We start from the raw sequence: 17,715 nt of genomic DNA on the forward strand, positions 1-17,715 counted from the left end.
TAACGAGCCTTTATTGCTGTACCAATGTTCAACGGAACAGCGTTTACAAGTCTGACACGTTTCGGCATAGCCTTCGTCAGGGAGTGATGTTGTTAGTTTGTGTCTGTGCCCTATTGGCCCCACAGGAAAACCACAGAACCAAGAGCTGCTTTCACCGTTTCCTCAGACATGTGACAGGAAGCAGTCGTCTGTCCGTTTATATCCCACCGTAAACAGTTACCACTTGAAACACAACCAACATGACTCTGACACGTTGAAGGCAAAACAGTGAGTTGGAATACTCAGTTCTTTCATATTATGTATTTGGGATGTGATTATGTACACCATATATACAAAAGTATGTGGACAACCCTTAAAATTTGTGGATTTGGCTATTTCAGCCAGACCCATCGCTGACAGGTGTATAAAATGTTGTTCGCACCATGCAATCTCCATAGACAAACATTTTCAGTAGAAGTGCTCAGTGACTTTCAATGTGGCACCGTCATAGGATGCCACCTTTCCAACAAGTGAGTTTGTCAAATCTGCTGTTATAGCTGCCCCAGTTTGGTGGATGCCAGGAGAACGCCACAAGCCCAAATGCATAGTGCCAACTGTAATGTTTGGTGGAGGCGGAATAATGGTCTGTGGCTGTTTTTCGTGGTTCAAGCTAGGCCCCTTAGTTCCAGTGAAGGGAAATCTTAACACTACAACATACCATGACATTCTAGATGATTCTGTGCATCCAACTTTGTGGTAACAGTTTGGGGAAGGCCCTTTCCTGTTTCAGCATGACAATGCCCCCGTGCACAAAGCGAGGTCCATACAGAAATTGTTTGTCGAGATCAGTGTGGAAGAACTTGACTGGCCTGCACAGAGACCTGACCTCAACCCCATCGAACCCCTTTGGAATGAATTGGAACGCCGACTGCGAGCCAGGCCTAATCGCTCCAACATCAGTGCCCGACCTCACGAATGCTCTTGTGGCTGAATGCAAGTAAACCCATGCAGACCAACTCTATGTTAATGGCCATGATTTTGGAATGAGCAGGTGTCCACATACTTTTGGTCATGTGGTGTAGCTGTTAAGGGAGGACAATAGAGTTGTATTATGTGTGTTTGGGATTATTATTATTTAAACATGAGGTAATTGATTGCTGTAATTATATTGAAGTTTACATTTCGAGCAGATTAATAGCTACATGACTTTTTTCCCCTTCTAATCATCAATGTCAAATGAAATGACACAGTCCATTGGGCTAAAAATGTTTTTTTCTAATCATCAATGTCAAATTAAATGACGCTGAGTCCATTGGGCTAATAATAGTTCTCAATTATGTCCCTGGTTATGTCCTAGAAATGATAACCCATAAGAGAAGGCAGTCGTTGTGGTGTTGGCCAAATAGCACTGCTCATATATATTGGTGTGTTTCACTGTATTTGGTGTTAAAATAATTGTTTATCGGAAGGAAAGGATTCACTCAGGTAAATTTATTAAATGCAATATAATTTACCAGATCTTGAAGTCTTTATGGCATGAATAATTTACAATGATGTACAGTTCAAACAGCTCAATAAACCACATGAACAGCATATCTGAAAAGGATACTTTTATAGATTATAGAGCCAAAAGCTGTATGTTGATGTTCATAGTTGAGGAGGTTGACTGTAACATAACATTATGAAGTCTCATCTACGACGGGTCAAAAACTAAAGAAAAATTCAAAAAAATAAAAATAAAAAACTAATCAGAAGTGCTCACAAACTAAAATTCTGGTTTATTGTCTTACAACAAATTCACACGTACATTGAACAGGCCACAACAGACAGCAATTTAAACGACATAAGAGAAAAGACACCTCTTTTCTTTGGCCTTGCCATCTCATACAAACCAACTACGTATGGTACAACTAAAGTACAAATACAAAGTTACTGGAATGCTTTAAATTTAATTGTTTTCTGAAATTTGTACAAGTTTGTGTTGAGATAACATGACATGGTCAAACCACAAGTAAAGTCTATTTCATAGAGAAGCATCAACTCCAAAGCACCGTTTGGTAACCAGAGATCACTGTCGAAAAATGGCTGACCTCCTAACAATATGTACAAAAATATAAAATGTAAATAAAAATACAAACGAATTCTCCTTTTAAAGTACTGTATCTTGTTAAGAAGGTAGAACTTTGAAGTCTTGGGTATTCTAAAAAATTTGCAGTTGGGTGTGTGTGTACACGGACATTGGGTGTGTGTGTACACGGACGTTGAACTCTACTTGATGATGACCACAGTTTCCCTCCAAAACGCTCGGTGGTCTAGGAGAGAGGTTACAAGGGCTTCCAGCGGGTTGAAACACAACTCTTAATCATCATCGGTTTTCTGCTTCTTCGTTCCAACATCCTCCTGTAAAGAGATTAGTAAAGATTAGTTATTTCCATTTAAAACAACATTGTAGAAATATATTTTTTGTTTGATTTGAAAATTAAATACCAAACACATACAATAAGTGTAAATTTGTAAAGTTGTTATATTACCTCATCGTCATCATCATCGTCGTCATCATCTTCCGCCGCCCTCTTGCCTGCGCGACCCTCGACCTCATCGTCATCTTCATCATCTTCGTCGCCTACAGAGACACAGAGAGGGAGACAGGTTTAGATAGTTGTAGTTACGGCGTTTAACAGATAGAGGGCGCTCCAAGAAAACAATTCCCCAGGCGATCTGCCTCAGTACTTTAGCAGCAAATAGACAGCACTGCCACTAGGTGCATATGTCAACATGAAATGGATACTCTATCATCATACATAATGTTGTTGAGAGACCAGACCACTTACCCTCAACATCCTCTTCCTCATCCTCCTCCTCTCCCACATCCTCCTCCTCGTCTACATCCTCTACATCGCCATTCTCCTCAGCCTCCTTCTGGAAAACAACACAATATATCAGATACATAGAATCTGTATGTCTCCAAGGGAAAAATCCATGTTGAATGACAGACTGTATTCATTTAGGAGTGAGGGTAATAACCAGGGAATATCTTATTTGTAATAAAAAAATGAAAGAAAACATGACAGACAGGTGAGGACAGGTAGACAGTAACTGATTGCCATATGAGCCCATCTTAAAGGTAAAGTGGTGAAATGGGTCAATTAAAGGTAAAGTGTTAAAGGTGAAGTCTTACAGCTTTTTTCCCATTGGCTGGGGCATCTTTTCCATTTTCTGCCTCCTCAACAAGCTTCTTCTCTTTCAGGTCCTGGGGGGAAAGTGAAAAGGAGAGAATATCAAATCAAATCAAATCAAATCAAATTTATTTATATAGCCCTTCGTACATCAGCTGATATCTCAAAGTGCTGTACAGAAACCCAGCCTAAAACCCCAAACAGCAAGCAATGCAGGTGTAGAAGCACGTTTGATTTATATGCCATGTGGCACATGGTGGTTCAAATATATATCACAGGCCCATCCAATCAATATTTTATGCCTTAAGATTTATTTCTAGAGTTGGTTGTCGTTTTAAAGACTTCTAAACGAGCGGGAACAAAAATGTTTTCACACCCCCGCCCACCTACCCGCTTTCCCTCCCTCTACCCTCGCCTAAACTTGTAAAGCATGCTTTCGTTTTTTCTTTGAAAGGCGACACTTTGATCCTAAACCTTCTATTGGTTGCTTTTCTTCTTTACACCCCGCCTACTTTTGGAGCTCTAATAGAAGTGTTGCAACCTGACACCAGTATGGAGTTGCGAACAAAGAGCATTGTAGTTCAGTCAAGGACTCATATAATGGGGCTCTATGAAGACACGCCCGGAAAAAGACTACAATTCCCATTGCACCCTAGTAGGTTATTCAGCCAATAAGAGCCTCTAAACGAACGCTACCAGAAGGAGGCTGACTAAATTAACTCCAGGGAAAGGAGACAATAAGACAATAGCGCCTAGAAGGGATATGCGATTCATCGAATTTCCATTCTGTAAATGAGGACAATAAGGTTCCTAATCAATCAAAACCATTCTGATTGGGTGTTGGGGTTGTATCAAGGGTCTTTATGATAAGATCAGGCTATGTTCAGGCCTATTCACTTGAAGGACAAAGGCACTTTTTTTTCTCCAATAGCCTTTTTTAGTGCCCAATAAATAAAATATAGATGTTCTTAGTCTCGTTCGTTTTAACCTATTCCTATGAGGAAATCTCTATTGATGAATTAGTTTGAGTAATGCTGAGCCCATAAGCCGGTTAGCAGCTACATCTCTCCTGTACCCGCCTCCTTTCAACATCACCTTTACGTGCCAATATTGTATTCTATAGCTATAGGCAACAACACACAGCGATGGAAAATAAGTATAATTTTTAACCTGTAGGCTAACAGGCAGACATCAACACACTTTTTTTTCAATTACCTGGGATCGTTTGAACAGCGTATGATGAGCTTATGGCAAGGGATAAAAGATAAGTAACCGCAAAAACGCAATTCAGCGCGCAATTGGTTCAGCAGGTCGAGGCTCTAAAAGCAGCGCTTTGCAATGTTTAATGAAAAACGATGCCTTCAAGATGCAATGCTAGTTTATCGTGAACGCTCAACCCACGACCCCCCCCCCCCCCCATCTCTCTCTTTCTCTCTCTCTCTGAATAGGGTTACGCCGTGAAGGAACCAAAGAGAGAGAGGGAGAGAATGAACACTTTCACAGTTCAACTTTTCGCTCACACGTCCTACACTAGATGTTCATATCGGCATTACGCGGCGCCAAAGCCCGCATATACACTCACCTAGTTCCATTTATCACAAGCTACCGCTGGAACCAAGTCAACATTTATTTTCTCTCTAAAGACAAGCAAAGGAAATACTGTCTGTCCGCGCTTTTTTTCATACAAAGAATGTCTAAATCTAAGACAGTATCCACACAAATAACCCAAGAACAGAAGCTGTTCCAAATCACACACAGACACATAATTTGGTTTACAAGCCAACTGATGCTGTTAAACGGGAGACTCCGGAGCTCGCGTTGAGGCTCCGTCACATTGCGCACAGACAGACAGAAGCTTGGTGGAACGAATGTACACACCGCCGGGCTTATCCATGTCAATACAGCCGTGAATCACTGATTATAAACACACAACTAGAAGACAGGAATCGCTATCCCCACTCCATTTACAGTTATGCAAAATAATTACTCCCGTAGTTTACTCATCTCGTACTCAGGTCGGGTATAATTTTCATGTTGGTTCCGTTATTAATCCTTTACGCGCAATTTAAATCCCTTTCACCACATTCTGAATTCTAAAAGGCGCGAGGCTTTTACGTCCGAGCCATTCCCCATAAACTTCCACATCAATATCATATATTCAATGGAAACAGCCTCCAAAAACAATGGGATCTATTCAAGTAGCAAGTTATGACAGAGCCGGTGCGCGGTACGAATTTGTCGATTGGATCAATCAATTGCAGCCTCGACCAGCAAATACAATGTAGCCTATATAAAATGAGAAGTATACAAAGCGAATTGATCAACACGACAAAGCAGAAGTATGTGTGTGTGTGAATGAGTTCTTCAAACGAGCTTCAAATCCGTGCTCAACTGAACAGACACGGTAGTATAAACAAAGAAACGCGCGCAGACTTGTACTCTAGGCAATAAAAGCATCTCAGCTTGCTGTTAATGTTTCAGTAGACTAGTGAGCGCAACTTCGGCGTACTCATTGATTGTTAGGCACATTTTTTATCTAATATCATAGGTCTCCAAAAAAGTGTTTTAATTCCTACATCCGCAACAGAAGCCTCATCGAAAACCAGTTAGATTTGATGAAGCTCGGATAAACACTTGTTCCAGTTTCCTATAGTTGTTCTCCATTCAAAATATTCCGTCCGGAATAGATTTGAATGAAAGAAAGTGTAGAAATGTTAATTTATCCATCGCTCAGGTCACAAATTGCCCTCCACTTACCTTGGCAGAGATCTCCTTCTTGTCGACTTTTGTGTCAGCCATGTTTCTGTTTTAGCCTAATGTAACAAATGTTATAGGGGATCAGAAAAAATAATGATACGATCCACTCAGTCCCACCACTGTAAAAGAAAAAAAAGACTTATAGTGCCAGTGGCAACCTGGCCCGACCGGGGAGCCTTTAATATAGAGTTGTGGGCGGAGTCGAGGCACGGCCAGTACGTTATGATTGGTCCATAATTTGGACAATGTCTAGCACTGATTGGTCCGAGGGGAACAATGGACAGTATTTTCAGAAAGGCGCGCACGCCCCCTAATCAGCCTCTCCGAATCATTGCAGTGACGAGTGGCTGGCCGTCCCCGCGCGGGGATTGATGACCCGCATAGCATACTTTCTGTCAACACAACACAAGATTAAACTTGTCAAAGTGGACAATTCTCGCGTCAGGACGTAATTTAAGCCGAATTTCGATTGCAAACCCCACATAAATCCAAATGTGGACAGACTATTTCATTTGGCAACATGTAACACACACACATTCGTAGTTGTTACATGTAACCTTATCACTTGTAGTCTATCCTCATCAATCACCATGTTATTCAAGGTTTATTACATTAGGTGCTGCTTGACCTTGCATGCACTTTCATTTAACTGATAGTCTAGTTGGCTAAAATACATATATTTAAATTCTGTATGATGAACTAATGTTATGAAGAAATGTAACAACTTCAGATGGATGAACTGGATGCAATGATTTAAAAGAGCTTCAGTGGCTTATTGCGGCATTTAGAGAACGAAGCCTAGGCTATCTCTAGTTTACACACGACAGACTGACAGATAGCTCCCCTCACCTCCTCCCCCTTTAGAGCAGCCCCTCCCCCCCTCTCTCTCCGCACCCCCCTTTTCCATCGGCCCCCCTCCCCCTCTTTTAGCTCTCTCTCGCTCGCGCTCTCTCTGGGAGCCGTAATGCGCTTGCGCCATGTGCGGCGGGTAGAAGCGTCCATTTTCCGGCTCAGCCACCATTGTGTGTATGAGTGAAGGTCGACGCCACAGAGAAACAATTTACGAGATGTGTAGAGCATTTCTGAAAGATGTGTAGAGCATTTCTGTTGGAGGATGAATTGTTTAGAAATAGCATCTCAATCGTAAAATAAAATACTAGGCTACTTTACGCACATATTTTATGGACACTGCGCAGAAATTAGCCATAACAAAAGGACTCAGAAAAAAAAGAAATAAAATAAGACAAAAGCTTCCACATTGTCCGAAAATAAGTGCAATAATGTTGCCTAGTGATTCCATTTACGCATGAGTGCACCATTGAGGTAGGAGAGACTTACCTCACCAAAATGGCTTTTTCCAAGTGCCATATGTCGTCGTGGTTGTGAAAGAACTAACCTCATTGGTAGATTAACTGGAGCAAACATAAACCTGACGCTTTGCGCCCATGGATTGGATAATCTGACTGTCAATCAAATGTAGTACTCCACTAGAGTTGTTTTCAAAACCTGGAGAGTGGATTTAAAACAAATAAAAACAACTCAGTACTGAAGAGCAGAAAGTCACTAGATGATATGTTGTTAATGAGTTGTTTTGAATGAAGAAGGTCTTTAACATGGCCTACATAGACACGTTGTTAAATAACTATTTTGATGACATTTTTTAAATTTAAATAACCTATTTAAACAGTTGGGCTATGCACAACGTTGTATGATCCCACAAACACAGGGCACTGATGTCAGTACAGTTATCAGCTCTACAGTTGTACTTAGGCCAGATGTATTAGACGTTTGCCCAAAACATTTTGCACTTGTTATTTTCAGATGGCAATAAACATTTTAATTTTTTTTAAATATGATGGAAAAAAAAGTTCCATGTTTTGTGTGTGTTAACAAAAAATATTAAACATTTGCCAAAAGTTTGACTGTCTGTTTGCAACATTGTTGTGTAGACTAATGTGTATGTGCATGTATGTATTCAATAATCAAAACAGGAATGTGTTAACTTTGTAATGAGCTGTTGGGTAGCTGTGGCTGTCTAAGGCTGTAATGTGTTACAGTGCGTTGTAGCAGTGAAAACCTCTATTCCTCACAAGGCCCCAATGGACTCTGCATGCTGTGACCTGCAGAGGTCCAGACCTGGATGCTAACCTAGTGTGTTGTCCTGTTATAGAGATTCTATCTTATCTCACACAGGCACATACACTACATGACCAAAATTAAGTGGACACTTGCTCGTCAAACATCTCATTCCAAAATTGTGGGCATTAATACGGAGTCCCCCCCCCCCCCCCCATTTCCATTCAGCCACAAGAGCAGTAATGAGGTTGGGCACTGATGTTGGGCGATTAGGTCTGGCTCGCAGTTGGTGTTCCAATTCATCCCAAAGGTGTTCGATGGGGTTCTTCCAACCCAATCTCGACAAACAATTTCTGTATGGACCTCGCTTTGTGCACGGGGGCATTGTCATGCTGAAACAGGAAAGGGCCTTCCCCAAACTGTTGCCACAAAGTTGGAAGCACCGAATGTAATTGTATGCTGAAGCAATACGTTTTCCCTTCACTGGAACTAAGGGGCCTAGCCCAAACCACGAAAAACAGCCCCAGAACATTATTCCTCCTCCACCAAACTTTACAGTTGGCACTAAGCACTATGCACTATTACAGTTCTCCTGGCATCCGCCAAACCCAGATTCACCTGTTGGACTGCCAGATGGTGAAGCGTGATTCATCACTCCAGATAACATGTTTCCACTGCTCCAGAGTCTGATGGTGGCGAGGTTTACACTAACCCAGCCGACGCTCCCCTCCCCTCCTCTCTCCCCTCCTCTCTCCCCTCCCCTCCCCTCCCCTCCCCTCCCCTCCCCTCCCCTCCCCTCCCCTCTTCTATCCTCTCTTCTTTTCTCCTCTCCCCTCCCCTCCTCTCTCCACTGCCATCCCCTCTCCACTCCTCTCCTCTCCCCTCTTCTATCCTCTCTTCGTCTCTCCCCTCCCCTCCTCTCTCCACTCCCCTCCTCTCTCCCCTCCCCTCCTCTCTCCCCTCCACTCCTCTCTCCACTCCTCTCCTCTCCCCTCTTCTTCTCTCTCCTCTCCTCTCCTCTCCTCTCCTCTCCTCTCCTCTCCTCTCCTCTCCTCTCCTCTCCTCTCCTCTCCTCTCCTCTCCTCTCCTCTCCTCTCCTCTCCTCTCCTCTCCTCTCCTCTCCTCTCCTATCCTATCCTATCCTATCCTATCCTATCCTCTTCTATCCTCTCTTCTATCCTCTCTTCTTCTCTCCCCTCCTCTCTCCTCTCTTCTCCCTCTAGTGGAGCACTCAAGACATTGGAGGAGCTCCTCAAACAGATGGGGGAATAAATGGGAGGTCCAACATTTCGAGATTGACATGAAAAATGTGAGTTCGTACTTTGCTATCATATCGTTTTATTTAGGTATTTACAAAGCATGTTAAAATACTATTTTGGGCAAACAGAATCTGCAAAGATAATCTCACCTTTTCAGCATTTGCTCAACATAATTGTAGCTGTTTGTGTTCTGAAATAGTATCGGGTTTGATATGTTCAGTCATTTCTGGGGACTCTTGAAATTGTACTGTTGGAAATGATGGCCAGATGTATTACAATATAACAACATCCTGCTGAAAAGAAGAAAAACATTTTTTTTTATTTGTCTCCAAGCGGTAATTGTTGCTGAGTGTGACTATGCAGACAACAACAACAACAACAAACAAGCCATCAACAACAGATGACATAACGAATACTCCACACAGCCTAAATCATATAGATTAACAGCACGTAAACAATACACAAACAACTGATAAGGAAGTGCTGACATTGTTCTCTGGCTACATGTGTAACATCACCTGTACAGGCATCACCTGTACAGGCATCACCTGTACAGGCATCACCTGTACAGGCATCACCTGTACAGGCAGCCTTGATCAGAATAGTCTTTTAGAGAAATGTGACCGTGGAAACACCTACAACAACAAAATGTGTATTGTTTATGTGATCATTAATAATATATCAGAATAGTTCTATGTAGTTCTGGCTAGTTAGTGGACATTGTCCATTATTACTCTTTATGTGTTCTGTTAGTGAGATGGATGATAATCAATTGGACTGCAGCTCAACACAAACCCAGCACACACCCTGCACACACACTACCCCACTTCCATTCAGCGATAGTTAGTGCAGCCATTTAGCATCTAGCTTTTCGTAATTAATTATTGTTCCAGTTTGTCAATTCATTGCTCGGTAGCTCACGCAGCAACACTGCTCTCTTTGTTTAACTAACTAACTAACTAACTAACTAACTAACTAATTAACTAGCTAACCAACTAACTAACCAACTAACCAACTAACTAACTAACCAACTAACTAACTAACTAACTAACTAACTATTTATCTCACTCTCTCTCTCTCTCTCTCTCTCTCTCTCTCTCTCTCTCTCTCTCTCTCTCTCTCTCTCTCTCTCTCTCTCTCTCTCTCCTCTCTCTCCTGTCTCTCCTCTCTCTCCTCTCTCTCTCCTCTCTCTCTCCTGTCTCAACTCCCACTCCTCTCTCTCTCCTATTCAGCAGACTGATGGTCTCGGGGGTAGAAGCTATTGGCCAGTCTGTTAGTTTTAGCCATGATGCTCCTGTACTGCCAACATCTGACTGATGGAAGCGGGAAGAACAGGCCGTGGCTCAGGAGGCTGAGGTCCCTGATGATCTTCTTGGTCTTTCTGCAACACCTGGTGTTGTAGGGTGTGCACTCAATGGTATGCACCACCATCTGTAGTGTTTTGTGGTCAGCGGTGGTGGAGTTGCCATACTGGGCTGTGATGCAGCCCGACAGTATGCTCTCGATGGTGTTCCTGTAGAACATGGTGAGAGCCCTCGGGGACAAGCAGCCTCCTGAGGTTGAAGAGTCGCTGTCATGCCTTCTTTACCACGGTGTCTGTGTGTTGAGGTAATGTTGCCTACCTTCACCACCTGGGGGAGGCCTGTCAGGAAGTACAGGACCCAGTTGCATAGGGAGGAGTTCAGTCCCAGGGCTGTGAGCTTTGTGGTGAGCTTAGAGGACACTATGATATTGAAGACTCAAATTGCTGACCAATCAGCCTGTTATCAACCCTTAGTAAACTTTTGGAAAAAATTGTGTTTGACCAGACAAAATGCTATTTTACAGTAAACAAATTGACAACAAACTTTCAACATGCTTACAGAGAAGGACATTCAACAAGCACAGCTCTTATACAAATGACTGATGATTGGCTGAGAGAAATTGATGATATAAAGATTGTTGGGGCTGTTTTGTTAGACTTCAGGGCAGCTTTTAACATTATCGATCATAGTCTGCTGCCGGCAAAACTAAGGTATTATGGCTTTACACCCCCTGCTACATTGTGGATAAAGAGTTACCTGTCTAACAGAACACAGAGGGTGTTCTTTAATGGAGGCCTCTCCAACAGAATCCAGGTAGAATCAGGAATTCCACAAGGCAGCTGTCTAGGCCCATTACTTTTAAAAATCTTTACTAATGAATTGCCACTGGCTTTGAGGAAAGCCAGAATGTCTATGTATGTGGATGACTCAACACTATACATGTCAGCTACTACAGCGACTGAAATGACTACAACACTTAACAAAGAGTTGCAGTTAGTTTCAGAATGTTTGGCAAGAAATAAGTTATTCCTAAATATTTCTAAAACTAAAAGCATTGTATTTAAAACAAATCATTCACTAAACCCTAAACCTCAACTAAATATTGTAATAAATAATGTGGAAATTGTAGCAAGTGTAGCAATTGTAGCAAGTGGAGGAACTGTCATGGTCAAAACATATTGATACAACAGTTGCTGGGATGGGGAGAAGTCTGTCCATAATAAAGCACTGCTCTGCCTTTTTAACACTGTCAAAAAGGCAGGTCCTACAGGCCCTGGTTTTGTCGCACCTGGACTACTGTTCAGTCGTGTGGTCAGGTGCCACAAAAAAAGGACTTTGGAAAATTGCATTTGGTTCAGAACAGGGCTGCACAGCTGTCCCTTGGATGTACACAGAGAGCTAATATTAATCATATACATGTCAATCTCTCATGGCTGAAAGTGGAGGAGAGATTGACTTCATCACTACTTGTATTTATGAGAGGTATTGACATGTTGAATGCATCTAGCTGTCTGTTTGAACTACTGGCGCACAGCTCGGACACACATGCATAACCCACAAGACATGCCACCAGAGGTCTCTTCACAGTCCCCAAGTCCAGAACAGACTATGGAAGGCGCACAGTACTACAGAAAGCCATGACTACATGGAACTCTATTCCACAGTACTACAGAAAGCCATGACTACATGGAACTCTATTCCACAGTACTACAGAAAGCCATGACTACATGGAACTCTATTCCACAGAACTACAGAGAGCCATGAATACATGGAACTCTATTCCACAGTACTACAGAAAGCCATGACTACATGGAACTCTATTCCACAGTACTACAGAGAGCCATGACTACATGGAACTCTATTCCACAGTACTACAGAGAGACATGACTACATGGAACTCTATTCCACAGTACTACAGAGAGCCATGAATACATGGAACTCTACTCCACAGAACTACAGAGAGCCATGACTACATGGAACTCTACTCCACATCAAGTAACTGATGCAAGCAGTAAAATTATGTTTAATAAACAGATTCAAAAACACCTTATGGAACAGCGGGGACTGTGAAGCAACACAAACATAGGCCAGACACATGAATACACACACACGATAGCATACGCGTTATACAGACACGTAAACATGGATTTTGTACTGTATATATGTGGTAGTGGTGGAGTAGGGGCCTGAGGGCACACAGTCTGAATGTCTAGTAATGTTTTTAAAATGGTATAAATTGCTTAATTTTGCTGGACCCCAGGAAGAGTAGCTGCTGCCTTGACAGGAACTAATGGGGATCCATAATAAACCCCAGGAAGAGTAGCTGCTGCCTTGGCAGGAACTAATGGGGATCCATAATAAACCTCAGGAAGAGTAGCTGCTGCCTTGGCAGGAACTAATGGGGATCCATAATAAACCCCAGGAAGAGTAGCTGCTGCCTTGGCAGGAACTAATGGGGATCCTTAATAAACCCCAGGAAGAGTAGCTGCTGCCTTGGCAGGAACTAATGGGGATCCTTAATAAACCCCAGGAAGAGTAGCTGCTGCCTTGGCAGGAACTAATAGGGATCCTTAATAAACCCCAGGAAGAGTAGCTGCTGCCTTGGCAGGAACTAACGGGGATCCTTAATAAACCCCAGGAAGAGTAGCTGCTGCCTTGGCAGGAACTAATGGGGATCCTTAATAAACCCCAGGAAGAGTAGCTGCTGCCTTGGCAGGAACTAATGGGGATCCTTAATAAACCCCAGGAAGAGTAGCTGCTGCCTTGGCAGGAACTAATGGGGATCCTTAATAAACCCCAGGAAGAGTAGCTGCTGCCTTGGCAGGAACTAATGGGGATCCTTAATAAATACAAATACAAATACATGCATTCCTCTTGTCCAGGTGGGTGAGAGCAGTGTGCAGGGCAATGGCGATTACGTCGTCCGTGGATCTTTCGGGACGGTAGGCAAATTGGACAAGGTCGACTGTGTCGGGGACGGAGGAGATGATGTGGTCTTTGACTAGCCCCTCAAAGCCCTTCATGATGAGGGAAGTCAGGGCTACTGGTCGGTAGTCATTCAGTTCGGTTACTTTCCCTTTCTTGGGCACAGATAGTGGACATCATGAAGCAGGTGGGAATAACGGCCTGAGCTAGAGAGAGATTGAAAATGTCAGAAAACACAACAGCTAGCTGGTCTGCACATGCTCTGAGGGCGTGGCTAGGGATCACTCTGCCCACAAAGCACATATATGAGTTACTGTGTGCAGCCTCACTATCACAACCTGCTGCTCTAGAAGAGACGAGCTGTAGCGTAGCTAGCTGTGATAAAGAGACAGGACAGTAAACCATGATGAAGAGATAGGACAGTAAACCATGATGAAGAGATAGGACAGTAAACCATCAGGGTGTTGAGCCTGGAGCGTAGCTAGCTGTGATAAAGAGACAGGACAGTAAACCATCAGGGAGTTGAGCCTCTAGCGTAGCTAGCTGTGATAAAGAGACAGGACAGTAAACCATCAGGGAGATGAGCTGTAGCGTAGCTAGCTGTGATAAAAAGACAGGACAGTAAACCATCAGGGTGTTGAGCCTGTAGCGTAGCTAGCTTTGATAAAGAGACAGGACAGTAAACCATGATGAAGAGACAGGACAGTAAACCATGATGAAGAGACAGGACAGTAAACCATGATAAAGAGACAGGACAGTAGACCATGATAGTAATACCCCTCTTGTAGTAAAACAGTGAAACTAGAGCCTCCCTCCCTCCCTCCCTCCCTCCCTCCCTCCCTCCCTCCCTCCCTCCCTCCCTCCCTCCCTCCCTCCCTCCACCAGGACTCTCCAGGCCCTGAGGCAAGGCACAGATAGAGGGAGACAAACATGCACATACACACACACATACCCTCACTCCAGACCTCTGTTCACGCAGCCAGAGCCTCTTCCTGTCTAGCATGGCAGAAGCAGTGATGGAAATCCCCTGCTTGGCCAGACCACCGGGGGTCACGTGACACACTAACTAACGCTGCTGCCCCTGCCACTATATTGACTTTGACGCTGTCGCCTCGGCATGTTCTCACAAACACATGTACTCAGCATGCACAGATACGTACGCTGATACACACACACGCATGCAGGAATTCGCATGAATGCACACACACACACACTCACACATGCACGCACAAACACACACACACACTGGTTATTTTGCTTCTCACGCTCTCCCTCCTCTCAGAGTAAGGCTCCCTACTCTCAGAGTAAGGCTCCCTCCTCTCAGAGTAAGGCTGTTCTGGTATCTTCAAAGGGGAAATGGAGACTTCCACATGTGGCCCATGTTGAGAGGGAAACAGGCTAACAGGCAGAGATAGATCAATGGCTAACTTCCTATAAATAGATACTAAACTATTATGCTATCCAGTCAGACATCCATTTTGGAGTGTGGTGTGTGTGTGTCCCGCAGTAACAGGCAGTTCAGGCTCCAGTGAAGACAAGTAGAGGAACAAACTAGGGTAAAGTATCATCATCGTGCTGTTGGTCCATCCTCCCCCACGCTCCCATGTTGTAATAACGGCACTGCCTACACGCCAGACCAGACCGGACACAACCACAGACAAACTGCCCTTCCCTCTCTCCCTCCCTCTCTACTCCATCCTTTCCTCTCCCTAATTTCTCATCCCTGTTTTAAAATAGCCTTTCCTCCCTCCCTCTCTCTCCCTCTCCCCTTATTTTCCTCTCCCTTCTCTCTTCCTTGTCTCCACATCCCTCTAGTCTAATGGTTTGACTCTTTCTTTCTCCCCTTTTCTCTCTTCCTCCTTCTCTCTCTCTCTTTATCTTCCTCCCTCTCTCTCTCGCTCTCTTCCTCACCCTCTCTCTCTCTCTCTTTCTCTCTCCCTCGCTCTCTCTCTCTCTCTTTCTCTCTCTCTTTCTCTCTTTCTCTCTTTCTCTCTTTCTCCTTACCCTTTCTTCTTTTATGCAGCTGTTCCCACATCATAGTTTCCTCAGTGTTGTGAGAGAGACACCAGAGCCAGCGGTGGATACCAGACGGCTGCTCTCCAGCTGCATATTGTCTCTCTTTTTCTCTCTCTCACTCCCTCTCTCCCTCTCTGTATCTCTCTCCCCTTGTCTTTCTCTCTCTCTCTCTCTCTCTCTCTCTCTCTCTCTCTCTCTCTCTCTCTCTCTCTCTCTCTCTCTCTCTCTCTCCATCTCTCTCTCGCTCTCTCCCTCTCTCTTTCTCTCTCTCTCTCTCTCTCTCTCTCTCTCTCTCTCTCCCTCTCTCTTTCTCTTCTTTTTCTCTACCTTCTTCCTCTCTCTCTCTCTATCATCTCTCATCTCTCTCTCTCCATAATATTGTTCTTTTACTTTCCCCTCTGTCTCCCTTTATCTCCTCCTCCTCCCCTCTCTCTCCCCCCTCTCTCCCCTGTCTCTCTCCGCCCTCTCTCTCTCTCCTCCCCCTCTCTCTCAACTCCTCTTAGTTGTCAGACGCAGCCCAATAAACCATTAATCTATTGTAGAGAGAGAAGAGAACAGCATTGATATGTTTTGTTGACGGAGCTGCTGGTGGCCACACAAACAGGATCTGACCCTCACTGTAGACCTTCCTCCAACACACACGCACGCACGCACGCACCCAAATACTAACCCTAAAGCACGAAACACACCTATAATTGGGGGGAGCCAATAGGAGTGACAACAATTTTTTTTTTTTAAAGAGGACATTTTCTCCATACATCTACACTTCATATGCAATGTAGGCTATTGGATGGTAGTGTATAGTGTATAGTGTATAGACACAATGCAGGCAACACTAAATACTTCCTCCAAGCTAGCTAACCACTGTAGCTAGTATTGACATTATAATTAAATCCTGATGGATTAGTTTCCATGAAACAGCTGCCAAGTTAGTGCAGTGTCCTTAGTTTGGAGTATTTTAACAAGGCTGAATGACTGAATATGTGAACAAAAAATAGATTGACAGCCGTGCAAACGTTTGACAATCCTACCAGTGTGTCTGAGCTTTTAATATACTCCAAACCAGAAGGTGGCAGTAGCGTTGTTTGGCAATGCATATCTGTGCTTGTGTAACGGATGTGAAAACTGCTAGCTAGTTAGCGGTGGTGCGCGCTAAATAGCGTTTCAATCGGTGACGTCACTTGCTCTGAGACCTTGAAGTAGTTGTTTCCCCTTGCTCTGCAAGAGCCGCGGCTTTTGTGGAGCGATGGGTAACGATGCTTCGTGGGTGACTGTTGTTGATGTGTGCAGAGGGTCCCTGGTTCGCAGCCCGGGTATGGGCGAGGGGACGGTCTAAAGTTATACTGTTACACTTGTTGCTTATGGTCTAGGTTCCATGCTGTCTGCGCTAATGTTTCTATTTTGTACAAAGCCCTTGTTTATACTAGCCAGATGGCCACAGCTAGATAAGTACCTAGCAAGATGACAAAGAAACACCTTCATTCACTCTCCATAATCCAATACTGTCAGTGCCAGATCAAAGCCAAATGTTTAGCTAGACGGCTAACATTAGCATATTCGCTAGTTAGCACAACATAGCTCGCTAGCTAGCTAAGGACACTGCACTAACTCTGCAGCTAACACAGGTAGCTGTTTCATGGAAACTAATCCATCGGGATTTAATTATAAAGTCAACACTAGCAACAGTGGTTAGCTAGCTTGGAGGAAGTATTTAGTGTTGTGTGCATTGTGTTTGTGCACTTAGCTAGCTACCATCTCATAGCCTACATTGTGTTTGTGCACTTAGCTAGCTACCATCTCATAGCCTACATTGTGTTTGTGCACTTAGCTAGCTACCATCTCATAGCCTACATTGTGTTTGTGAACTTAGCTAGCTACCATCGAATAGCCTACATTGTGTTTGTGCACTTAGCTAGCTACCATCTCAAAGCCTACATTGTGTTTGTGCACTTAGCTAGCTACCATCGAATAGCCTACATTGTGTTTGTGCACTTAGCTAGCTACCATCGGATAGCCTACATTGTGTTTGTGCACTTAGCTAGCTACCATCGAATAGCCTACATTGTGTTTGTGCACTTAGCTAGCTACCATCTCATAGCCTACATTGTGTTTGTGCACTTAGCTAGCTACCATCTCATAGCCTACATTGTGTTTGTGCACTTAGCTAGCTACCATCTCATAGCCAGTGTGACTGGCTCAACCATGGATGCACGAAGAAAATGA

At 43.7% G+C, this 17,715-nt stretch overlaps 1 protein-coding gene and 1 long non-coding RNA gene across 4 annotated transcripts in view; one reads left to right on the plus strand and one right to left on the minus strand.

Moving 5' to 3' along the window:
- Nucleotides 1–11,051, plus strand: part of LOC116353031 (uncharacterized) — an 11,330-nt gene extending 279 nt beyond the window's left edge. Inside the window, exons 1-3 of the long non-coding RNA XR_004202318.1 lie at nt 1–267; nt 9,212–9,297; nt 10,480–11,051. The exon at nt 1–267 is cut by the window's left edge and continues 279 nt beyond it. This is a non-coding gene — a long non-coding RNA (uncharacterized LOC116353031). The remainder of the gene's footprint in view (nt 268–9,211; nt 9,298–10,479) is intronic.
- On the minus strand, nt 1,456–7,252 carry LOC109902890 (prothymosin alpha-A). Of its 3 annotated transcripts, none has more exons than XM_020499576.2 (5): nt 5,913–7,252; nt 3,158–3,229; nt 2,811–2,898; nt 2,511–2,602; nt 1,456–2,379 (listed from the first exon to the last, which is right to left on the minus strand). In XM_020499576.2, exons 1-5 carry the CDS (start codon nt 5,952–5,954, stop codon nt 2,338–2,340), a joined length of 336 nt encoding a protein of 111 aa, XP_020355165.1. In that variant the 5' UTR covers nt 5,955–7,252; the 3' UTR covers nt 1,456–2,337. The 3 variants fall into 3 exon arrangements, with proteins under 3 accessions (XP_020355165.1, XP_020355166.1, XP_020355167.1); XM_020499577.2 differs by having other exon boundaries at nt 2,811–2,895; nt 5,913–6,108; XM_020499578.2 differs by having other exon boundaries at nt 2,574–2,602; nt 5,913–6,081.
- Nucleotides 11,052–17,715: the final 6,664 nt, after the last annotated feature.

This window comes from Oncorhynchus kisutch, linkage group LG13 (assembly GCF_002021735.2).
Source record: "Oncorhynchus kisutch isolate 150728-3 linkage group LG13, Okis_V2, whole genome shotgun sequence".
Classification (NCBI taxonomy): Eukaryota; Metazoa; Chordata; class Actinopteri; order Salmoniformes; family Salmonidae; genus Oncorhynchus; species Oncorhynchus kisutch.

Bases quoted from the DNA above. Each gene is read 5' to 3' on its own strand.
- LOC109902890 (XM_020499576.2), bottom strand. From the start codon at position 5,954: ATGGCTGACACAAAAGTCGACAAGAAGGAGATCTCTGCCAAG. The intron at 2,899-3,157 runs GTAAGACTTCAC...GTTGTTTTCCAG, and splicing joins CAGCCAATGGGAAAAAAGCT to AAGGAGGCTGAGGAGAATGG. The intron at 2,380-2,510 runs GTAATATAACAA...ATCTCTTTACAG, and splicing joins ACGATGATGATGACGATGAG to GAGGATGTTGGAACGAAGAA.